The sequence below is a fragment of the Calidris pugnax genome, unplaced genomic scaffold (genome assembly GCF_001431845.1).
Source record: "Calidris pugnax isolate Ruff unplaced genomic scaffold, ASM143184v1 scaffold13, whole genome shotgun sequence".
NCBI classification, from domain to species: Eukaryota; Metazoa; Chordata; class Aves; order Charadriiformes; family Scolopacidae; genus Calidris; species Calidris pugnax.
Window position 1 is genome coordinate 18430730 of NW_015090810.1, and position 25721 is coordinate 18456450.

The 25721-nt window shown below is 37.8% G+C and overlaps 1 protein-coding gene across 6 annotated transcripts in view; it reads left to right on the forward strand.

The window, feature by feature from the left end:
* The window catches only part of PPP4R1 (protein phosphatase 4 regulatory subunit 1), a 63160-nt gene that overhangs the window by 24463 nt on the left and 12976 nt on the right, over nucleotides 1-25721 (forward strand). For all 6 annotated transcript variants that reach the window (XM_014938701.1, XM_014938699.1, XM_014938700.1 and 3 more), the window contains 8 exons: nucleotides 9352-9494; nucleotides 10803-10949; nucleotides 12354-12461; nucleotides 13177-13242; nucleotides 15438-15596; nucleotides 16062-16192; nucleotides 17722-18233; nucleotides 23985-24160. In XM_014938701.1, coding sequence (XP_014794187.1) covers nucleotides 9352-9494; nucleotides 10803-10949; nucleotides 12354-12461; nucleotides 13177-13242; nucleotides 15438-15596; nucleotides 16062-16192; nucleotides 17722-18233; nucleotides 23985-24160 — 1442 coding nt within the window. The remainder of the gene's footprint in view (nucleotides 1-9351; nucleotides 9495-10802; nucleotides 10950-12353; nucleotides 12462-13176; nucleotides 13243-15437; nucleotides 15597-16061; nucleotides 16193-17721; nucleotides 18234-23984; nucleotides 24161-25721) is intronic.

Genomic DNA, 25721 nt, shown 5'->3' on the forward strand with positions numbered 1-25721 from the left:
CCCCAATATAACCTTTTTCCTTACTATTTTCCTCAATAGAATTAAGCCCCTTCAAAATGTAGGATTACCATTTTCCATCAGTGCATTTTTAAAAAACTTTTATTATGTACTTTGGCTACTCAGCAGATCTACATGATTATTTTAGATTTGTAGATAAAGATTAATTTCTTGCCTTGAAAAGAATCTTGCAAAACAGCTGTGGAAAACTCTCATTAGTTTTGGTAGAATTTAAATGATGAAGTTGTTCCCTTGGTCCCTTTTGGGCAAGCAGTTGTGAAGATGAGAGGCACCAGGAATTGGTAAGCAAGATGCAGATATAAGGAAATGAGTAGGAGGTCTCTGTAGGTACAGAGGGGCTTTTGCTTGTGAATATGTTGAGACTACTGGCTGTTTGGAATAAAAGGCAAAAGCAGGAGAATAATGAAAAACAAATATGAAAGAAAAGGAGTGCTGAAAAAATTCTGTGGGAATGGATGAAGTGAAAAATGGACAGAGCTGCACCAATTCTTTCTAGAGCGTTTTCAGTCTGGAATTCTAAGGGCTTGATTTCAACGTAGCCGATACAGTTGGAGCACCAGAAGGAAGGCTTTAGCAGCAAAATATCAGAGAAGATCTGAAGTTCCTTCTTTTGTCACTATAGGAGAGAAAGTTGTATTGTCTTGTATGAGAAGAAAATGTTTCTTCTGTTTAATGTCTGTTAGTTTTTCTCCTTTGGTCTGGAATTGCAGAACATAATGCTTTCCAAGGGTAAAAAGGTATTCTGCTCATTTCTGTTATTCAGTCATTACTGTCTTCATTTAAAATGCATGTTTTTATTTTTCTGAGGAAATGTCCTTGTTTAGCCAAGAAAATAGCCTGTTGAAAGCATTACATAATTGTATTGAGTGCCTCTGCAAGGATTCAAGAGGGGAAAAAAAAGTCACTATTCATTTAAGATTAAATATGTCTTTGAGAACAGTGATGAGTTACTGTTTCTAGAGTGCTTTCCTAGCAGAGTCCTGCTTCTGAAATCTGTATATATGGTACTTGTTTGTGGGATCATCTGAATGGTTTTGAGCATCAAAAACTTAACGATGTTACAAGTTTGGAAAATAGGACAGAAGTGTCCAGGGGATAATGGCTTTGTGCAGCAATTTTGGAACCTTAGGTTTTTCATTGGTGACCAGCTAAGTGTGTCACACTGAAGTTTGTTTAGGTAGAAATGTAATGGAAGCCAAGAGTTCAGCTCAAATCAATCTGTTTCTTTTAGCAAGGGTGGAGTACATTTTTAGTCACGGTTGATATTTTCTCAGCGTCAGTAAAAGCAGCATTTCAGGCTTTTCCTGTGTTGTAGAAGTTGTCTCAGATCTGCCAAACTAGTAGCACTGGATTCTACAACTGCCCAACAAATTAAATTTCTGCAAACTTAACTGATTTTTGTGCCTCGAGCAGTTGCAGTATTGGACTTAACCTGTCTTACAGAAACAGGCTATTAGAATATCCTTTTGTCTTAAACTAAGTGAAAATTAATTAGGGAACTAGATCTGCTTTGTATCTTCTTAATATATGTGCTTGACTGTTATTCAAACTGCAGCACAGTGGGTTTTGCTTGTTTTTTTGTTTTGGGGGTTTTTTGTTTTGCTTTTTGTTAAGGTTGCTATACCTATACTTGTTTGTCATTTATGATGGTTTTTTCCAACTTGTTCTGTAAAACAAAAAAAATAACTGAATTTGGAATAAAACATTATAAAAGTGTCTGTGCATTTTGACTTGATTGGTTAGAGCCTGAACTCAAGCCTTCATATTTAAAAGCATAGATAAAGAAAAATAAAACCAAACTGTTCAGAATTCAAACTAAACTATATACAGGTCTTCTCATTTCTAATAGGTGACACTCATTAGTCTTATGCCTATTTTTTAACATTCGGAGGTATTTGTCTTGTCTGGTCAGAAAGCAAGGTACTATTCTTTTTTTTGGCAGTAGTTGGTATAATGATTTGCTTTTGAATCTCCTTTTCAATCTCTTTGTAATTTTTCTATTTCTTTAGGGATGTTGGTTATGCCTTCCCACTTAGATGTTTTTACGGTGTCTTTGAACCTATAGAAGTCAAGAAGCAGCTTGGCAGAGAAGCTCAATGCTGGGCAAAGGTTAATTTATCCCCCATAATCCCTTGTTAGTGATAAAGTGCTTGTCTTTGTGTTAAAACAGCTGGGCCTTCTTCATTCTCAGATGTAGACTAGCCACAGACTCATGTGAGCTTGAACAAGGCCCTTATGTCTGTCTTTTTCATTTGAGTAAATTAGTATTATTCAAACTTTTTTTTTTTGGTACCAGCTTGTGAATGGCTTATCTGATGATAGAAGGCTTCATCACTGTACATAGAAGTGCAAGCAACTGGCTTTGAAAGTTAGCCTCAGCTAGAATTATTGCATTATTGGCATTTTTCTCAACGTCCTTGGAAAACTTGGCGCTGGAGGCTTTAAATATCATTTTCTGAGGGTTCCTTTAGAGGGAGAGTCTGTATCTTCACTTCTAAAATGTATGTGGTATTTTAGTGTACTATGAAGTAGATGCATATAGGTATCTTTTTAAAGAAAGGATGGGGAAAAAGAAAGGGGCTTCCTGGAGGATGGTGCTGGTTTACTTGAATATGACCAACGATTTTTTTTTCATCTGAATGAAAAGTAGTCCCTGTGCTGCACAGAATCAGTTGTGAATGCAGTTTAAAAAACAATTATGGGACTAATTGGTCATTAAGTTTTGAAGCTATATAATCAGACTTAACGTGGATGGCCTTACAACCTTAATTGCTTAATAGTGTGCATAACCTATGTTAGTAAGACCATTTCAATTACTGCTGTTGGTATAGTAAAAGATGACAACAATACCTGTTGAATACACGTATTACAGCATTTTACTTAACAAAATCTTCATATGTAAGTGATATTAGCAGGAATGCTGATATATTTGCCTTTCCCAGCTGTCAATAGAGCCACTTTTTTTGGTTTTTTTTTTCCCTCCCTCATCTTCATGTTTCTGGATTTTCCATACCTCTTCTCCCATCTCCTGCTACACTCACAATTTTTTTCTTTGCCTGATGTGTGGTCCTCTTTTGTCTCTCCCTGCATCTGATGGATGACTAAAGGTGACTTTACCCTATCTCATTAGCTTGTATTTCACTCCTTGCTCTGCCAGTCAGTAATGAAGTCCGTTTCTTCAGAAAGAAAAGAACCTGGCTACTGAAGCAGCACACATCAGGCACATCAGATTTTCTGATGGACTCCTAAGCTAAAAGGGATGAGCTCAGGTTACAGTGTGTTTTCACTTGTCTAGATTTTCTTTTTCTCCAAAAAGGTAGGAAATTTGGAGGGACAGATGAAACAGGAAATGAGAGAAATTGAAAGGGAGAATATGGATGACACTGGAAGCTAAAAAAGAGGGGAAGGGAAGGTTTTATATTTGAGAAAGAAGTGGATAGATAAAATTTGAGTTGATAGTAGAATTTATTTAAACTTTGATCATACAAGCGATGTTCAGTTTGAGAATAGGCATGTATACAAATCCAGTACTGTTGCCATCCTGTTAGCAAGCTGACATCTTAATATGCTGTGGACCTTATATTCAGGCTGAATACAGAAATGAGGATCTGTACAGGAGGAAGGGCATGAAGGTGTTTTCTGCACTGCTTGTTTCTCTATAGCTGTATAAACCAATATTTTCATTTGCCTTTCACCAAAGTATAATTTTCTTTCAAGAAAGAAAGTGCAAATGCAAAGCTATGCACTTACTCTTGATAAGAACATATATTAATATTATTTATATTCAGGTGTACTTAAAACATTCATCAAAATTGTCAGTGAAAGCAGCTAAAGGGCTAAAACAGCCCTTCACAAATGTAGGGGAAATTGACTACTGCTTGTATTCCAGAATGGTCATTTGGGGATAATGAAAGCTTTGTAGAATTTCTTCTAAATACCGTGTGTTCTTGCAGAACAAGCTATTGTGAAATAAGTCTAGTTGTGAGCTGACTCTGGAATAATTACTTCATTTACAAATAACTGTTCTGGAGCAATTAGTTAGTATTATACTGTGCAGCTCTGCAATAATACCCTTTTAATTTCCAGTATGCAGCTAACCTTGGTGCTTTACTTCTCGTAGCTGGAGTGGAATACAGAGTGAACTGAAGCCTCAGTGGGGATGAAATAAACATTGCACGTTTATTTAGGATAGCTAAGTGTATGTTCTAGGAGTAGCTAGATGGGTATGTTGGCTCTTTGCTTACATGAGTAATAATGTCAACCTATAGGGAAAATTTAAATGTTTTTTTATGCATGGGGAGGGAACAGTTAATTCTAGATTTTGGAGTTGATTTGGGAATTTATTGGGGTATTGATTTAAATGTTGATTTGTGAAATAGCTAAAACTGAAGGTTGTTACGTGCAGATTAAAGTCTGCCCAGGTTCTGGAGATACTGGTTGGAATATATTGCTGGTTTCACGTTGTCTGGAAATGGAGAGAGGTAGAACGGTTTCATTTTAGTCTGGAAACTTCAAAGTTTTGCTTGATTTCTAAAACTCAATTCAGTATAATTCTGTATCTAGAGAATACACAAGACCTGATAGAATGAAATAAAGTGCTAATGAATGCGAAAAACAGTTATGAGTGTGCTTCTGAGATCGAATTTTTTATATTAATATTTCTTTTCAATTTTTTTTTGTTTTGACAAGTTGCAGCTTTTTTTTTCTAGTAGTCTGCTACTTTTAGGCATAGACTTGTACCTTCAGGAGATAGTTTGAAAAAAGCATTTAAAAATACTTCCTCTGCCAAACGGAAAAATACCGTGCCAGGCAAATGTTATGGAGAATGTAGTTGTACACAGTGATTTTCCAGAGTGCCTAAAATAGAAGCTTTCAGTCTTGATGTGCAGCAAAATTCTCTACCCAGATTTTGTTTATACTGTGTGAAAGCCTCATCCTGACAGTATAGTACAGTGCAAAAATATATATAATACAGATGTATTGCCCAGCTGGATAACCTTATGCTTTAAGAAGCTGTGTGTAATAATTTTAACTTATACTGCCATGCTCTGTTCACTCTGGTGCTGACCAAATCATAAATTTGGTTATAAACAACAGAAGAATTAAACTGAAATGGCAAACAGATATTGCAATATTGAAGCCTGCTGGAATCTGTATTTGGAGGTGCCACCCGTCAAAGACAAAGCTGAAGAATTGACAAAGGGAATGAGAAATCATTAATGGAAATTTTTGGTGTTGTTGCTTGGGTCTTTAGGAAACGTAATGCAAAAAAAGCACTCTACTGTAACCCCATCAGACTGCAAGGTTAGGCTCTATTCAGTACACAATGGAACATATGCTTCAGCATTTGGAATAATTGAGCTCTTATTTAAATTGGTAAGCTTAAGGTTCAGGTTCTTGCATAGCAGCAGCTAATTCCCCAGAACAACACAAATGCCTTTTTGATAGTGAATTATGGTGTTGTGTTACCCAGCCAGTTACATACACAGTGCTGGTTTGTTGTTTGGTTTGGATTGACCTTACTACGGTTGGAGAGCCATGTACTTAAAAGTTAAGGAACGTAAGAACTAAGGTGACTTTACAGTTCTAATTCATTCCTGGGCATGAATTTTTCAAATCTTTAATTGCGTCATCTCATCTGTCTGTGATCCTCACAAAGCCAGAGCTTACTTAGTACTCAGGAAGAAGGGGGCTCACTTTACGTGAGCAGCTCTTCAATATTGTCAGGCGCTTGTGGCCACTGTCTTCAGTGCTGCATAATAGATGAACCGTGTTCTGAAGAAAAAAGGATCTTATGTTTTTGGGACTCCTTGCTCTCTTACTGGAGTGCTTCATGAAGAAATTTATGAATTCAATTTCACAGCAAACCTAGTCAATTTGGGGAAGGGGAGTGTTGGCGTTACTTTACCAGTGGATGGACAAACTGCGGAGGTATCAAATGAAAGCAGTCTGTCCAAGTGTCCGAAGCTTTATACATAGCTCTCGATATGCTTAATACAGGGCTCTTGTTGGCTTTGATTGCAGTGATGGTATTTCTTTAGCAGTGAAGACAAGAGTGCAGACTGCAATCAAATGAGCAGTGTGCAATTACTCTGGAGAGTTCGGCTTGAGTGTTTTGCACAGCTTCACAGTAGGCAAAGGAACAAATCACAATTCTCAGCATTTTACTTCTTTCACTCTGTTTTGATGGTAATATCACAGAAAGCAGTTCCTGCGCCCTCTTACCGTCACTTGCTTGCATCTGTCATCAGATAGTTCTGCTACTTGAAGGAAATGTGTGATTGCATGGGGAGACCAATCTAAGTGCCAGTTCTTGCTGTTTAATCATGCTGCTGTGGTGGGGCAAAGGCTGCGTCAGCCAGATCAGCTCTTTGATATGGTTTGTAACCTGGCTGCACGAACAGTTGCATTGGCATAATGGAAAGGCGAGAAGCAAGTTTTGGGTTGGGGGGGGGTGGGACCTGCCTGAAGCAAATTTGGAAACAGTTTAAGAAGCACTGCTGCCAAACGTGCAGCAGACAAATCTATCTTCCTCTCTCTCCCTCCCCTCTGCCTTGCCCACATCAGTCACCTTCCATCTGCTTCAAGGAATGAGGCAGGGGTCTTAAGTGAGAACAAGATCCTAGTGATAAGTCTCTTATACCCTTAGATCATGTCCTGGGCATGTTCTGAAATAGCAGCCTTATGGGAAAGGTGGGATCAAGTCCCTCCAACACTGGTTCCAGCTTCTCGTCCAGCAAGTTTCAGTCTCCCTTCCCTTCAGTCACTAGTTTTATCTCCTTGTCACTCGCCTCTCAGCCCTCCATCCCTCCTTACTCAGCCCGGTGGTTCCTCATTCTGCTGTTTCCCATCTCTAGCCTTTTCAAAAAAGTTGCTCTTGGTAGAGGAGCTCTTCTGTGTGCAGTATGATGTCTTTCTCAATCTCAAAACAAGTTCAGCGAGGAAGGACTCTTCTATCTGAAGTTGCTGTGCTCTCTGTCAGTTACTGGGCAAGTGCAAATGGAGGGGTTTTTTTTAAGGCCTCTTAGCCACCTTTAGGCAGGTTTTCACACAGACAGAAAAAACATGTTGAGATGTAAAAGGACTCTTTGCTCTGGCACATTTCAAGCCTTTCTTCCAGAAGTGTAGATAGTACCTTGTCAGATAAGAGGACCAGAATTCCACGTAGGAAGAAAATAGATGGTTTTGCCAGCTTTAGTCTTGAAAACAACTGATCTACTTTGGTTAATTTTTTGGTTTTTTTTCTTCTGAGAAAACCTCATCCAAATGAAGAATTGCAGCTCTCATGTTCTAAGGAGTGTTCTGGCGAATTTTTATAAGGTAGCAAAAGATGGGTTACTATGATAGGAACTACAAGGCAACTTTAATAGTAGGAGGTTCTGCAGGCTCCCAATAGGAAGTTAGACTGAAGTTAGAAACTTAGGCTGAGGATGGTAACATTTTATTCTCTGACTATGTTTTTTAGAAAAACTGCAAGAAGTATTTATTTTCCTCGCGTTAATATGATATGTAGAATTTACCTTTCAGAATTAATGATCTCATTAACTATTATGTTTGTCCTATTTGCAGATGCTTATTTTGGTCAACTGTCCTGTTTAATGCTACAGACATAGTTTTCTGTAAACACAAGAACAAACCAAACTAGAATTTAGCCTTTTGTTACCTGTTCATTTTTGTTAATTCAAGTCTGCTAAAACTTACTTGCATGTAGTTTTTAGTAGTCATCTTCATACTACTGTGTGTATGGCTCATGGAGTTCAAGCTGCACATGTTTCAGAACAGCTGAAATGCAAATAAAAAAAGCTGTTGTCCTCTGTGCTCCTGTTAACGTTTTAGGAAGAAAAGCAGAGCAGATTATAGAAGACTTTTTTTCCTTATTGTCATGAGCAGCAAACGTATGCAGTATTGATTTATCTGGGATTTCATTTTGTATTTTGAAACTTTATCAGCAATTCAGAAACTTTACAGATGACTTTCGTATGTTTTTCTGTAGGAAAAGTAATTTAAGTCTATAGCCAAAGAAATGAAGCCCACAGGCATTTGATTACTTTGTGTGCTGTGATCTGTTCTGTTCTTATTGTCCTCGGTGAAGAAGAGACTGCACACAGCATGGTATTTGCTTTGTCTTTGTGTTGTTTTATTTAGGCTTAAGTTGTCTCTTGTTTCTTGTTCAAGAAAGCAAAGTGCTGCATGCGTTGGCCATATTAAATATAAATGCAAGTTACACGCTTCTGTCTAGCAAAAGGTTGTATTTTTAATGTATCGTGTTAATTCCAAGTGTTCCTGAGGAGGATGGTTCTGATCATACGATTAAGTTTTACCTGAACAATTTGTGTGTAAAAATATAGTAACACATGCATATCCTGTGAATAGTATACATCTTATTATTTAAAATATTGGAAATCAAATTACTGTAACTTGAGAGTAATTGATGAGTTTTCATTATGTGTTTTTATAGGTAATCAGTTCTTTAATGGTAACTACAGATGCCAGCAAATTCTGAAAGGATGGAAATAGTACTTGGGTCTGAAAAGATACAATTTTTTTTTCTGTGGACATGTTGACCATCAGGCATGTGATAATGATGTACTTAATTCAATTAAGTTAAATTAAAACTGTTTTTTTAATAGTTGGACTTCAATCCACTTTTGTATTTCTTGTTTCTCCTCTCATCCCCCAAATAGACGTACATGTTCTGTGGGGATTAGGATTCATTAAAAAAGTGCACTGCTTTCTCAATTAAAAGAGCGAATTCAGTATTTTTTAAAATAGTCACCAACTTTGACGAAAGGCATACCAGAAAAGTTCAAAGAACCAACCAGAAAGATGCAGGACCTCTTCCATCTGCTGAAAATACCAGTAGCCTGAAAAAGCATAGAGTGAAAAAGAGCATTGGTGGTTGTGGCTGGTTGTCCTGCTCGGTGGGATCTTTCCCACATGGGATGCTGTGGCCAGGAGCACCCCCTCGGTTTGTTACTTCTCGGTGTTGGGTTGACTTCCTGCTTAACAGAGTTCTTGAAAGTAGGTGATGCTTGTAGGGAGTTCAGACAGATTCTGATACACGTGATGTTTGATGGATTGCTCTCTTACAGCTCTTCTTAGTTTTTTTACTAAGAGTGTGGGACCCACCTTTTAATAGCTTAGCAGTACAGAGTGTAGTTGCACCTGTTTTTGCAAAAAGATGGTACTTGTCAAAATGAAGTTTGTTATAAACAAGCTGATGTGAACATTTGAGAACATAGTTTGTATGTACAGAGCTGTAAAAAGCTTATTCTGGCAGTATGCTTGTAAACATTTATTGTGCCTTGTTTGGTTTTATTTTGATCCTGACAGAGCCAACCGTGCGGGCAGAACTGATGGAACAGGTGCCTCATATTGCTATGTTCTGTCAAGAAAACAGACCTTCAATCCCATATGCTTTTTCCAAATACTTACTGCCTATTGTGGTACGATACCTCGCAGACCAGAATAACCAGGTAAATGTCTTTTACAAATAGTTTATTAGCTGGTTTCTTGGGTAAAAAGGTTTTGAATGACGTGAAAAGCATGGCACTCTGAACTTTAAAGAAAATTTCCAACATTTTTTCATCTGACTTGATCTATTCTGCTTTGAGGCCTTTTATCTGGTGTTGTATTTTTATAGACAAAATCAAACAGTTATTTTTGATAAGCTTACATAATTTAAATTCTGGCAAAAAGGAACAAAGGAACATTAACTATGAAAAACGGACTACTTGATAGAATAATTTTTTTTAATGCTTCATAACCAGTGATTTGTTTATCCATCCAATAAAGCCTTTGAATTGAACTTGTGTGCTCTGTTTCTTTGCCATGTACGAATTAGCTTGTCTAAAGCTTTCTCTAGGCTTCTCCATGTCACTTCAGACTAGACTAATCCTAAGTGATAAATATTTTTAAGTGTTATAGGTCTTTGAGTTTGTCTTTTTTTTTTTTTTTTTTTCCCTTTCCAGATTTTCCATAATTAAAAATAGGTACCAAAACCTATTTTTCTTCATTGTTGTTTTGCTAAATCATGTGTAGTACAATTACTGTACTTCTGGTTGATATTCTTTTGTTAGCAGATCAGCAGTTCTGTTCGTCACCTTAACGTCTGTTGATACTCCGTAGTTCATTTGGCTGGTTTGCTCTGAAACAAATCTCTCAAATCTGTTTTCAAAATGCCTGCACTGCAATATATAGTCTTTTGTTTTATGTAATGTTTCTCTTCTGATCAACTTTCTTTTTGAGAGGCAGGGTTTAGCCACATATGAAGTCAATTATTAATGGTTATCTTTTTTTTTCACTGTCTTTTTTTGTTAGATGGGACTAAGCAAAATTGTCTCTCAGAATTTAAAATACATTTGAAATAAATAGTTATTCATTGTCAGCCAAACTTGTTAATCTTAGAAAAAGAGGATTTGTTTAATAAAATTCATATTCTTTAGAACTTAGTTACTCCTAAATAGTTGTGCTATTTTTCTTGCATGAGCTTTGCTGTGACTACTTTTTTTGACATTGCTTTCCTGTGTTTTGCTAAGTATGTAGGGGGACACTTTTATAGTAGCATTGCCTTAGTTTACATTATGCAGGTGCTCTTGGGTTCAAAGATAGTTTGTTTCAAACGTAGCGTTTGCAAAAGTGGGTTTGGAGCACTTGTCCTTTAGCTGAGCGCAACTGGTGTAGGTGTCTGGCAGTATATAGGTACAGCTTCCAAAATACAGGATAAACATTTAGCCAAAAAACTGTCTTCGAATTCTTTGATTCAATTTTTGTCTTTATGATAGGTAAGAAAAACAAGCCAGGCAGCATTGTTAGTTCTGTTGGAGCAAGAACTTATAGAAAGATATGATGTGGAGACCAAAGTATGCCCTGTTCTGATAGATCTCACAGCTCCAGACAGCAACGATGATGTGAAGACAGAAGCCGTGGCCGTAAGTAACAGCTATACCAAATCACATGCTTGAATGCTTGATGTTGCAGTGATTGTAGTGTGTTTCCAAGATGCACATCCATGTGAGAAAAAATTATAATGCTATCCATGACTAATCTGTAACTTTTTCCATGCTGTGTTACACTCAAGGTTAGATTTAAATTCAATAGCTTATGTATGCTGTAAAGAAAATACCCCGCTGGACAAGACAGCGCAGGGGATTCATTTTAATGTTTTCTAAAGTGTCTGCTGTTGTTGGCTTTTCAGTGTATTCAGGTTTGTTTATTTTATGGAAGCTTAAATTGCACACGTGGAAAACTTCAGTCACTGGAAAATCTTAAATGCCTGAATTCTGCCAGTCTTTGCTTTATGTCTGTTCTCTTTATTGATTTTGGATGTTTTATTGGATGAAATATTAAGCATCTGAGTTGATGAAGTCATGGTTGGTCAGTGGGTTGTTTTTGCATTGGAAACAACCTTAATAATTAAAAATTATTATGTATCAAATTAAAATAGTAAGAAAATTACTAAGTTAATTTATAAAGGAAAAATGGCATGTGATGTTTGTCCTTATGTTTCTGTTGAATTTTTGCAGTTTATGTTGATGCTTTTTGCTGGGTGATTTTTTTTATTATTATTTTTAATTTTTTTTCGTTGATGGAGACCTCATCAACAGTTTACTTTCATAATGTGGCTGGACTCCTAAACAATAAACAGGCTAGGCATTACTGTATTTGGTGCACTAAATTTCCAGTGCTTTGTTGAAGAAGTTTACAAGTACATAAGGCAAAAAATTTAAAGCAGAATTGTTTTACCCATTTTCATAGTTTTGAAGATACTGAAACTTGAGAAAAGTTTCCATAGCTCTCCAAGCCCCTAGAGATTAGAAAAATAATATATTTTTATTATAGGAAAATGAATTTAAGTATAATTAATTTATGAATTTAAGTAAGTAAAATGAATTTAGTTCTACTGGCATGATTAGGGAAGTTAAATATAATTTTTTTCTAGATTACCTTTTTTTTTAAATTGTAGTAACAATCAGAATGAAAGAGCAGCTAGAAGGAAAAGCTGTTACATTCTTTGGTATGATATGCTTTTTCAGTAATTTTGTGTTAGGGAGTTGCATATACGCAATATGGAGTGTTGTGATTAATTTTTAAATCATACAAAAAAAGAAAAAAAAACCAAAACTTTTTACAGAAGTGGCCAAACTTTTTCAATTCAAAATATGGATATTTTTTCCCAATATTTTTCCAATTTTCAATAAAATTATGTGCATCAGAAAGAAAAGTAAATGTAAAAAGCCTCTGCTTAACTGACATGAAATTGTGTGTTGTATACACACAATTTATTAATGATTAATGTCTGATTATTAACTGATTAATGTCTGTCTTGCCATTAGATAATGTGCAAAATGGCCTCCATGGTGGGAAAGGACATCACGGAAAGACTTGTTCTTCCCAGGTTTTGTGAGATGTGCTGTGACTGCAGAATGTTTCATGTTCGTAAGGTATGAATTATCAGCATCTGGTCTAGATTATCTGTGAAAGGAGTGTCATCAATTTGGAACTTGCGTTTCTCTTTTCTGCTAGATGTCATCTGTGACACATATAAGTGAAAGAAAGCTATGAGGTTTCTTTTGTAGCTTAGATTTCCACAAATTTTTTTATTTGACACTAAAGTCAAAGTCCCTACCTTTATTATCAGAAACAAAGAAAGAATCTGCTTGTCTTATGATTGTGTAGGTAGTTATGAAAATGTGAACCAACTGTAACTGATACAATATCAGCCACCTGAGCTCATATCTCTGTGTGTAGATGGAATTAAAGATGCTCATTAAGATGAAATAAACCACAACTCCATCATGGTATTTAGGTGCTGAGGCTGTGTTTTGGTTTCACCCTGACATTGCATAGCTTATTTACCTCGATAACTGCTTGTATTCTTTCATTTGACAGAACTTTGAATGTGTTTTATCCTCCTTGCCTTTCTCTGAAGTTCTGGGGTGGTTCTTTCACAATTGGAAAAGGCTGATTAAACTTAAAATCAAGAAAACTTTTTTTTTTTTTAAGATATGGGAACTGATGGAATGAGGAAATGGCTGATACTGAATTTGCACTGAAACCTCTTTATGGTTTTAAAGACTGTTTACTTTTTTCCTTTGATTTTGTTTGCTGTATTAAAACTATGATCTTAGTGGTTATTTCTTGCATTTTGTCTGCAAGGTATGTGCAGCCAATTTTGGAGATATCTGCAGTGTGGTTGGGCAGCAAGCCACTGAAGAAATGCTGGTAAGCTGCTTCTTAAAGCATTTTTGTTTTTAATATGAGTCAGTGGTGGAGGTAGACAAGGTACAGAGAAGGGCAGATAAAATGATAAGGCTACTGCTACATTCCCTTAGTAAGGAGAGACTTAAAAAGCTGCGACTCTTAAGTTTTGCTGATGTGAGGCTGTGACTGATGTTTACAAAAATCTTGAAGACAGTTACTATGAATACAGAACTCTTACTTGTCAAATAATACAGTCACGATTTAAGGGCTACTCAATTTTGGAGCTGGGAGATGGTTTAAACCAGACTGAAGAAAATACCTTGGTCTGTGGAGACAGAGTATTTTCAAGTTCAAAAATACATTAGGCAAGAAGTAGGCAGGAATATGTCTTCTAATGTTTATAAATGCACTGAGAGATTGCAGATACAGTAAGAGCATGGAGGGTTTAGATGGCTAGAAGTGGTGAGTCTTATGTGGTCTCTTTAACAGCATCACTTAATGCTGCTGTTTATTGATTTAATACTTAAAAAATCAGTTTTCCTGACTCTTAACAAAGCCTCACAACCCTCCAGGGAAGGAGTGAAAGAAGAAAAAAAAGGCAGAGATAATAAACGAATTTGAGCAATAACAAATTAAGTGAAGGGAAAAAAAATACAAATTCAAAATGGAAAATCAGGGAGCTGGATCGAGCAGTCAGCAGATCTTTAACAGCACCTCCCCATTCCCCTAGCAGGTCCAAGGAGCTGGTGGATGTTGCTAGGCTTGGAGACATGACAGAAGTAGGGAGCAGAAATCAGCCTGACAGTCTCTGGGATCCTGAAGAAGGATTCCTGGTTTTGGGGATGTGGACAGTGAGCTTTTTGAGGGTCAGGGGAGGCTGATGAGTCAGTGCCATGAACTGGTGAGGGACTTAAATGGAGAGAGTGTAAACGCAGGCATGACTTCAACAAGAGGCTCTGCAGCCTTTTGCAGATGCGGTATTGGGACAGGTACACCTAGTGTAACCTGTGGGGCATTTCGTAGGTTCCTGCAGCATTTGCTGCATTTTCCCCTAGGTACTGAGCAATTCAAGCCATTTGATAATGAAATGTCATATCACAGGTTTATATCTTGATGTAAATTTACATTGGGGATGTAAATTGGTTGCTCTGATAAATGCCCTCTTAGTGACACATGTAATGAATTTGGATTAAAACTTTGTAGAGGGTGCAGTAACATGTGGCTGTATGATTGAGTATCTCTTTCCGTAACAAAAAATACTGTTTTCTGTTCTTTTTGGATTATTAAGGAAAAAAAAAAAAGGGCGGGGGGGAAAAGCTGAATGGCTTTAGATAAAACTTAATTTTGTAACGTAAATGGGGTTTTTTTAGTTAAAAGCAAAGTCCAGAAAACTTTGCTGCAGGAACAGCTGGACATCAGTAACTGAGAACAGCTGTAGCACCAGTTGTATTACTTACATCTTACCACCATGTCATCCTTACCATTACTGTTTCCAAAAATCAGAGCAGCTGAGCAACTTCAAAATGCATCAGTTTTATTTGTGAAACCACTGCTCTGTTAAAACCTGTTTTCTTTTGCACCATATGCAGTGTTTCTCTCATTCCCCTATTCCTCTGTGCAGTTCAGGTCCTGCTTTGTAGGGTAGGTGATGACAGAGATTGGTAAATCTAACAGTGAGACATTTAGGTGGAAAAGAAGGGTTTTCTTTCTTTCTGAAGATGCTCTTCCTTTGCATTTAGCTGAGTAATTTAAAATCTGAAGTGGTCTCTGATAGGTAGAGTGTTAATGCATCAGTATTCGTCACGGTTTTGTTCCTTTCAATGTTACCTGCTTCAAAAGAATGGCCTAGAAATGCGGTTTTGTCTTAGAATAGGTCTTCTGGTCTTGGGGATATTTTTGGAGGGTTTTTTGGGTTTGGGTTGTTTGGGGTTTTTTTTAATATATATATAAAAAAATCAGGTTAGAAAGTTAGTGCTTTCTTGCTATTGTTCAGACAGGTGAATTGTCCTTATCTGTACCCATAAGTAACATGAGAGCACCTGATTAGCACGGTGGTGCAACTGGATGCGCATTCTTTGTCATGCAAATGTTCAACTAATGCATCTGAGTATGAGTGTAGGGAACAAGATGAAGGAAATGAATGTGAAAAAAGAACTTGCTTTGAAACAAGTACTGCCTGTTAAGACTTGCAAACTTACTCCCAATGTTCTTAACAGCTGCCGAGGTTTTTCCAGCTCTGCTCTGATAACGTGTGGGGAGTTAGGAAAGCCTGTGCTGAATGCTTCATGGCAGTTTCTTGTGCAACATCGCAGGAAGTCCGGAGGACAAAATTGTCAACCCTTTTTATTAATTTGATTAGTGATCCTTCACGATGGGTAAGAATTGCTTTTTATTTCTTGTATAGTTGTCACATTTAAAGGACTTTATTGCGATATTCCATATAGAACCTCTCCCCATAGGTGTGGATAACTTGTTTCACACACCTCAAGCAAAATTATGGTAGTGAAATGTATGTTCATGGGACATAATTTTTTCCTTTCAAGTTGTTAAAATCCTCAAGTGAGCTTTCAAATTTATCTGCTTCTACTATGTAAATAATGTTTATTTCTTTGGTTGTGGAGAATAGGCCTGTCAGCCTAGTTACCTGTGATTTTAACTGGTTTTACGCTGCTTTTTCTTAACTTTTTTTTTCACTTGACACTTTAGCTGACTGACTTTCCCGACTAGAGCCTCTGCTTATGACCCTTCCAGTTGCTAGTAGCAGGCATTTATGTTTTGTAGGACAGCAAGCATTATATATATAAAAATAATTTTTTTTCACCTTGGACCCTTTCAACTAGGTCCGCCAAGCGGCTTTTCAGTCTCTGGGGCCTTTCATATCAACTTTTGCTAATCCATCCAGCAGTGGCCAGTACTTTAAAGAAGAAGATGGTAAAACCCCAGAAGATTGTGGTTCTGCACAGGAGACTGGGTAAAGAATTTGTAAAATCTACAAATTATTTTTTCCTCCTTTTTTTTCTTCTATGAAATGCAAGTTAAGAAAATTAACTTTCCTGTGTAAATTGAGTATTTATCTTGGTAAATGGAAAGATCTGGAACTTCTCATCTTACTTAACTGAAAATTCTGGTTGTCTATTATTTACTAAAAATACATGACTACTCAGTGGGTAACTCAGGTTGCCTTAGGATATACCTCCTGTGATGAAATGGCTGACTTGATAGACAAGGAAGAGCAGTGGATATAGTCTGCCTAGATTTCAGTCAGGCGTCCTCATGATGAAGTATGGGCTGAATGAGCAGTCAGTGAGGTAGACTGACAGCTGGCTGAATGGCCAGGCCTGGAGGGTGCTGATCAGCAATACATAGTTGGAGGCCAATGACAGGGCCTATACTTCAGGGGTCAATATTTGATTCAGTCCTGTTTAGCATCTTCATTAATGATCTGGATGGTGGAGCAGGGTGTACCCACAGCAAGTTTGTTGATGACACAAAACTCAAAGGGGGTGGCTGATGTGCCAGAGGGTCATGCTGCCATCCAGAGGAGACTCAGTAGGCTGTAGATAGAGCAGGAACCTCTTGAATTTCAACAAGGAGAAATGCGAAGTCCTGTACGCAGGGGGGAGAAACAACTCCAGGCACCAATACATGCTGGGGTCTGACTGGTTGGAGAGTGGCTTTGCAGAAAAAGCCCTAATGGTCATGGTGAACACAAGGTTGACCATGAGGTAGCAATGTGCCCTTGCAGTAAAGGCCAATGGTATCCTGGGCTGTATTAGGAGGAGTGTTGCCAGCAGGTCGAGGGGGGTGATCCTTCTCCTCTACTCAGCACTGATAAGGCCACAGGGGGAGTGCTGGGTCCAGTTCTGGGCTCCCCATTATAAAGGACACATGGACATACTGGAGAGAGTTCAGTGAAGGGCCACAAAGATGATGAAGGGAGTGGAGCATCTCTCTTACAAGTAAAGTCTGAAAGAGCTGGGAGTGCTCAGCCTGAAGAAGCGAAGGCTTAGAGAAGACCTTACAAGACATTTGTACTAATGTGTACAAATACCTGAAGGGAGGGTGCAAAGAGGAGGGAGACAGGCTTTTGTCAGGGGTGCCCAGTGACAGGACCAGAGACAATGGGAACTACCTGAAAGACAGGAGGTTCCCTCTGAACATGAGGAAACGTTTTTTCACTGTGAGGGTGACTGAGTAGTACCGCAGGTTGTCTGGGGAGGCTGTGGACTCTCCATCCTCCGAAATACTCAAAACCCATCTGGACACAGTGCTGAGCAACTGGTTCTGAGTGGCCCTGCTTAAACAAGAAGGTTGGGTCAGGTGATCTCTGGAGGTCCCTTCCTATCACAAACATTCTGTGATTCTATGATTTATTGCTGTAAGTAAATATAGCAATGTTTACTTAGCAAGCTGATAGCATGTGTGTGAATGTTCAATAGCATCTGTTTGCAACAAGTGTATTTTGGTTTTTAAATGTCCATTTGCTTTGGTGCTCAACAGTGAACAAGTCAGGACTACAGAAGATGTCATAACAGAGGATGAGCACAACAGGACAGAGGATCTGTCTTCACATGTTGATAATGATGATTTTGTAACAAAACTTGGAAATGCCATGGAAGATCAAAATACAGTGTCAAATAACTCCCAAGGTGATTTCCAGACTGAGTCATCCTTCCATTGCACTTTGTCTTCAGAATCTTGTGGGGAAATGGCTGACGAGAACCAGCGAAGTTCTCATTGCTGTACAGCAGGTCTGCAGGAGGCTGGGCTGAATTCACAGGAAACCTCTCTTTCAGAGCAGGAATTATATAACTCTTTCCATTTCTGGAGGACTCCACTTCCCGAAATAGATATTGACTTCGAGCTTCAGCAGGCTTCTGAGATAATACTCAATAGAGAAATTCAGGAACTCACTATGCCAGTGTCTGCAAACATTCCTATGGCAACAAGGAAAGAATTGGAAGAAATGATAGAAAATTTGGAACCCCATATAGACGATCCAGATGTTAAAGGTATAGTAAAGATACTGAAGCATTTTTAGCATTTGGAGATATGCATATGTTGTTTAGCAGTTTGGGCTTTATCCTTTCAGTTGTTTTGTAAGTCAGAAGTACTGCTTTCTCCTGGCCCTCAAAGAGATTGTATCTATGTTGATTTAATTGTGAAAATTGATGATGAACTAAAAGGGAACTTGCATTTGTGTAAAGATATTTAAAGGTAGTATGATTCCTCCCATAAACTGAATGCACGTAACAGTTAGCAGTACAAACTTCCGTCTGCCTCTTTGACAGTATAATCAAATAGATGGTTCACTGGCATAAGGTGTTGATCAGAAAATTAATTTTTAATTAGCATACATGCAAAATAAAAAGGCAGATGAAGATTTATTTTTAAAAAATTGATGTGTAATAAATGGTTTTCATTTTATGCATTATCCATTTTATTGTTAATGTCTTCTCCATTTTTCTGCATGGTTTTTATTATTTCAGTCTCATGTTGTCGACTTAAGTATGCCAAGTTTCTTGGGTCAAACTGAGAACTGATCCAAACTGAATTCTTGAAGTGAATGCATATCCTCCATTTTAAAAGCTCTGAAGTGTGGATCAGGGTTTCATAAGTGTGACCAGCTGGTGAAGCAGCACCTCAGACATACCCCTTGGGCGAAAATGACTTGGCTTTTTCACACATACCTACTGGAGATACATTTCTCTTGATGTGCCTTAGAATTTAATCAGCATGCAAATACCAAGCTTGAGCGTCACAGTCAGAAGGTCCAGAGCTACCACTAAGGAAAGGGCCATGTTATTCTGGAGCTGAAAAATCCCTAGGGGAAGCATGCCTCTATATCAGAAAAAGTAGGAAGGAAAAAGAGGGGCAACTTAGGAGTGGGAAAAACTTTTTACAATAAGCTGCTACTGCTTGCAACTTTTTTGCTGTTAGTAGTTTGACATGTTAATGACTTTTCTTAAATCCATCTTGGGCTGCTTCTATTTAATCAGTTGGGAAGTCAGTGGATGAAACTTTGTTGCTCTGAGTGCTTTGGCCACTCTCTTTAAGGAAAGAGATAAGAAAAAAATTCAGCCTTGCTAGTCACCTCTGTCTTCACATAACCTATCTCTGAAGCCCACTGTTAAAACTTGCACTGCTCTTTAGGTTTATTTTATAAAACCTTGTTCTGTCCAGCTACAGAACACATCTTAAAGACTTTTAATGTAGACTTATGTAGGGCTGTATTTGTACATCCAAAATTGTCGTGTGTTTTTGTTTTTCATGTGTGTTCATGTCTTGTTTCAGAGTGGGTTTTGTTTTTGTAGCTGTCTTGACTGGATGTTAAGAGGTTTTCTGTGTGGTGGTTGATTAGCAATTGTGTGTTTCAGTAGAAAAAAGCTGTTACTAGCTGTCACCACTATGGGTTCCCAGTACCCACAAGTCAAGAAAGACTTGAATTAGGGTTACCAGTGCCATGTATTCTAATGTGGGGTCGGTGGTCTTAATTGCTGTCACCTTTGTATTCTGTCCAGTACTTCTGACTTGGTCAAGCTTGTGTAGTGAAGCTCCATGAAACACACTTTCTAAACCTTGTACTCTTTTTTGTTTTCACTTACCTTCCTTTCTGGATTCTGCATTCTTCTACTTCACGTGTCTCTTCTCACCCTTCTGTGTTATGCAAGGTGCTTCTTTCCTCACCTGTTTGCATTGTTACAGCAGAAGCACTGAGAACAGAATAACTCAGGTTTTATTGAACTTGACTCTGTTTTCTGTGCTTCTGTAGTGCACCTCCTTATCAGAGTAGTTACCATTTGAAACTTCAAATCCTTGCTCCAAGGCATGGAGACTGATGAGGTTTCTAACAAATGTAATTTTTAACAGTGACCAGCAACTGCCATAGAACTTTTTTTTTTCTTTTTTTTCTGTAATCTCACTCTCAGAAAGGGGTGAATTGCTTTAACGGAATCTCATTCCCAAAAATCTTTACCTTGAGGCTTTCTTTCCAGAACTAGCTTGTTGCCAAAGTGATAAATCTGAGTAATAAGATAGTTGAGCAGTCAGCATCCAAGGTAAAGACAGCCATTCTTCTCACAGACAAATTCTGCTGGCTACCAGAGCTACATAAGCTGTGCAAAGTTAAGCAGTGGTGCGTAATCCTTGTTAATAGGACCTTTTTAATCCACTGGCCAGACATCCTGGGGGTCTCAAACTGGGAGATGGAAACCTGCACATTCCTCTGAAGTATGCCAGCTCTTTTAAAATTATTACAGGGTCTTTATTCAGGTCACCTTTTTCCGGCTCCTTGAGACTGCTGCCATCTTCACTTACTTCAGAGGTTGTTTTTCTTTCCCCAGATGTTTTTATTTCTTTATTTTTCTTTCCAGGAACACTTTCTTCAGCTTTATTTATCTCCTTATGTTCTGCAGAGAAAGTATTAAATCATGTAATGTTAGCTTTTCTTAATGTTATTTGGGGTAAGAGAGAAAGCCTGTCTTGCAGGTTACTGGAACTCACTGTGGCTTATGCCAGTTACAGGCTGCTTTGCCAAATGGAGACCTAGTAGAGATAAACCAGACCAAATGTAGGATCAATTGATCCCATTCCCTCCTAAAAACTATGTTTATAATTGAGGCTATTAGCGCTGCCTGGAGTAAAAGTCTGAAATATGTTGCTGAAGTTTATGTTTAAATAACTTGCATCTCTGTACCCATTAATGCAGCCAATAGCTTTTGCCTCTGAGTAGGAAGTAAGGGTAAGAAAGGCAAGTCCTTTAGAAAAAAAGGAGTGTGCCACCCAGAAATAGCCATGTCCAGTAGTGAAACATGAGGAAAAACAGAAATCAACAATAAAGCATATTGCAAGTACAGAAACTCTTGAGGACCAGGAAATTTAATAAGGTCAGGTAAAATACGGTTTTGAATTTAGAGATTGTGCCAGTTATTTTGGGATGCAGGTACAGTAGCCGAGAGTAAATAATTCCTTGCTGAAAAATAATTTTCACCTGAAGGAAAAGTCAAAGGAAGAAAGAGTTAATTAGCAGATAGTTTAAGATCTAGTGAACATTGACTTTATCTTATTAATGTAATACATGAGTTCTGTGTTATACACAGAACTTGATGTTTACACTCCAGTTTAGGTAGTGGTGAAAGCTTAGGTAGCCAGCAGATTGCCTTCCAGTCTTCCTGCCAAAACCTTGCTTTCTGTGAGCTCGGAGGCATTTCTCTGTCATGCATGAGAGGGGAGCCTTATTCGTTGCTTGTACTTTTGATGGTTTGTGGGAAACATTGCCTGTTTTTTGGCTGTAGGAAAGATCTTTGTGGGAGATGGGGAGTAGCAGGAGCCATCTCAGTCAGGAGGGTGTCTGTGTGTGGTGGGATTACAAGGGGATGTGCCTTGGCACCTGAGCCCAGGGTGGTGAAGACAGCTCATTAGGATGCAGTCTCTAGTTTCAGTATCTTCAAGGCAGCCACCTAGAGCTGTGTACACATACACATATACTCACACACGGACTTTTTCTTCCTACTTTCCTAAGCACTCCCATAGTGACTGTGCTTGGCTCTTTTTTTTTGGCTAGGACCTTAAGATGTTTACAGACTTCAGGTCATTCACTTTTCAGTGAGTGACAGCACTGGAGTCACCCTTGGTGACAGGACCTATGGAGAAGCACTCCATTGCCAGTCAATTAAATCCTTGGGAGTTTGGCCTGTCTTGTCCTTCATCACCACATCTTGGGATTGTAAAATTGACAAGAAGCTGAGGAGATGCACATTTGTGTCATATCTCCTCTAGGGCAGGCAGAGGAAATCAGGATACCTGTAGTCTCCATCCCATTAAGCCCCTAAATAGGGGTGGTCTAGATGTGCGGGCTGACAGTGGGGCATGGGTGGGGAATATGTCTTGGAAAATTCCCAATTGCTCCTGTATATACTTTTACTCTTGTTACTAGAAGTAGTCTTTGGAGCTCTGTGTAGATTTTTCAGTAAATACATATATAGTGTTGAAGCAGTATGTGTTACCTAGTCAGGGGAAGCTTTCTTGACTTTTACATGAGAATGAGGATATACATTTCTCATGAAACCATCCTTCATGGAAGAAGTCTTCATGAAAATTATCTCCTTGGTGTGCAGCAGAATACAATTATTTTTAATTTTCTTGTTTGATTTCTCTAAATGAGAATAAATTGGAAATCAGACAGGCATTTCTTGCCCTAGCAAGTGCTCCAAAATCACCAGTTTGCATGGTTTTGGCATGTTTTATTTAACTTTTAAGTTTTAGAGGAATTTACTAACCTTGATCTTGTTTATTCTCATGGGCCTTAAGAAGTACAGAGGTCTATTGTCTGTGAACTACCACTGGAAGAGTGAAGTCATATCAAGCTTTTGTTAGTCTTACAAATTGTAAAATTTCTAATTTATATATATTTGGAAGTATTAGTATGCTGTTGGCTTTGTTTTTAAGTTTCTATCTTGCTGTGTTTTTTCCTGTTGAGGTGAATTACAGTAACAGAGCCAGAATATCTTTTGGTTATTCTCTCAGAAATTTGACACAGTTACAGCCAGCATAGCGTATTGTAAAGAATTACCTTTACTCCTGGTCCTCAGACTTCAGCTAGAAACCATCAAACCTGTAGTGCGTTTTCCAATTTTTGCTAGCTAGAATTGTGCTGAGTAGTAATTTTGCATTTTGTGACATGTATTGCATATGTGTTTCTTCTATCTACAAAAGAGTCCAGCTTCCTTTGTTTAATTCTTGTTAATAACCCTATCAAAAAAGCTAGAGGGAGAAATTCAGATTCTGTAATTCAGTATGGCAATGGGAGATTAAAACAAGTATATGGTTGGTTTGTTGTTTAATTTCACAGTGAGCATTTAAGAAACCTTGGAAAAGCCAAAGTATATGAGAACAGAGCTTTTGGATCGCTAGGTAAATTTAATGGCTCACAATATTATTTTTCTTACTTTAAGTCTGCACTGAATTGTCACTTGCAGCTAAGATTTGCCTCTGATGCCTGATCTGCTTAGGACGGACTATATCCAAACAATGTTGTTCAACAAAGCTTTTTTTAATTAGGGGTAAGCAGAGGGATGGAAAGCAGAGCAGTTTCGGAACCCCTGGATCTTTTTCAAAAGAGCACATGGCAGAGTGTGAAGCACTAATGCTTTCTTTTGATGAATAAGAGAACATCAAACAGTGTGGCCTTCATTATTTGTTTGGAGAATGCAAGGAGGCTGAAGTATCCTGTCCCAGAAAAGAATTACTGGGGTCTAGCATCTTCCTATATAGATCTTGCTTTAGAGTTGCTATAAAACCATAAGAATTTAAAGACCTTATATAGAGAGAGACACATCCTTTTGGAATCAAAATCCTTTCTGTATGAATAAACCTGTTCTTAATCTTTATTTGGATTACTTGGCTCCAAAGACTGTTTGCACTATTAACATGTGCCGAGATTCTTAAAGAACTGATCCTACCATAACACCAGTCTCTTACTCCTGGTTTGGTTTTTTTTGTTTTGTTTTAAAGACAAATTTCACTGAACTATAGTGTGGTTGAACACCCTGGGAAGAGAGTAGAGTGTTAATTTTCCTTAAATTTTACACTAATTGTCCCCAGATTGGGGTTTACTAACAGTCAATAATCTTAAATCTGTACCTCCCCTGTAGTTCTTCAGCCATCTTTCTGTTAATTAGTCACTGTCTAAAAGTTGATTTGTGAACTTGCTGAAAGCTTTTTGCAGTTCGTTCTCTCATGGTTTTCTCTTTCCTATGCTGCAGCACAAGTGGAGGTGTTGTCTGCTGCACTCAGAGCATCCAGTTTGGATCCTCAAGAAGAGACAATGGCCAGCATTGGCAAGGGAACAGACTCACAGACTGAATTAACCATTAATGACCAACAAAATTTTAAACCTATACTGGGTGATATTGTGCCTTTAATTGGTGACACTGTTGAGGTAAGAAGCAAGTTTTTTACTCTATTTTTTTTTTCTTCATTAGGATTTCCAGGCCTCCAGTAATAGAGCTGTATTTTGCATTCATGCAGTAATTGCAGCTAAATGCTTCCTTCTTTTGGCTGGTGTGGCATTTGATTTTGTTGGCTGGTATTGAAGTGCTAGCTACTAAAATAAAATTAGTTGCATTGGGTGTCTTTGTTTTTGCCAGTTCTGTGCTTGTTCCATGCAAATTCTTGAAATTGTTTCCATTAAAATATCTGTTGGAACGATGACATTTTAAGATGTTTTAATGCTACTGCAGTTTATTACTGTGCAATTGCGTACCTTAAAAGAGAGCCCTACTCCCCTTTTTCAGTCCCACCCCCCCGCCTCGCTGCCTCCCCACTTTGGAGAAAGAGGTACTTAGTTCCCTGTCAAAGTGTTTTCCATCACTTATAGCTGTGTAGATAGCAATAGTTCCAAAATAAGCTCCAAGAAACCACAGCAAGTGATCTGTTGAATCATATTGCCTAAGTGGTATCTTCATATGAAATTTTGATAAATGTCTCTGAAAAGTCTAGGAGTTGATATAAGTCCAGTGCAAAGATTTTCAACCTTCTTTAATTAGAGCAGTGTTTATAGATGACATTTAGTTAACTTTTCACCTAAGCTGTTGGACTACCACGTAGCCTGAAAACATTTGGGGAGTGGAGGAATGTGATATTTACTTTGATACTGCTGTTTCTACACAATCCTAATTTAACACTAAAATGTGGCTGGTTGGTTTGTTTCAAAAAAACAACCTGCCCCAATTCCTGATGTCGGGCTTAATATGTTTCCTTATCATAGGATCTGGCATAGTCACTTCTTTCTAATGCTAACGTATAAAATGGCAGTATAAGTGTATCCTCTGTCCTTCTAATTTTTGCATGTGATTAGGGTGTAGTTTGTTCACAAGGACTTGTCCTGCATTTTATTTCTTTACAGACTATGAAAAAAAAAATTTAAGAACCTACCACATTACTGGTATATGTTGGTTTTGCACATTTCAGTTTTACTCTTTAGAAGGATGCTCTTAATCTGTCAGTTCCTTGTTTGTTACTGGCACTGAATCAAGTCCTCATTTTACAAGTGAAAGGATATTATAGAGGTGACCTAGAATTTGGGAATCAGGCTGCGATCTGTTGAGCAAGTAAACTGTTGCCCCTAGCAGTGAAGAGAGCTCTGATTTTTTTTTTTTTTTTTTTTTTTTTTTTTTTTTTTAATGCACATTGAGTTGGTTATCTATAAGAAACCTCCACTGATTATCTTTAGATTGTCTCAGTTTTTTGCATGGAGAGAATTCATAACAGCATCTCCTGGACCAGAATTAAGACCTAATTTTTCCTCATTTGCTGTGGTTATTCTACTCATGAGTGAAAACATAAGTGAGAAATGCAGGTCATTCCTCCCAGAAGCATGAAACATTATAAACATTGTTTATACTGTATGGTTCTCATAAAAACTACTAAGAGGATGTAATTGTTCAAAAAAAACAACATTGCTGTCTTTTAGCTCTGAGATGTGGTATTAGAAAGAAGAG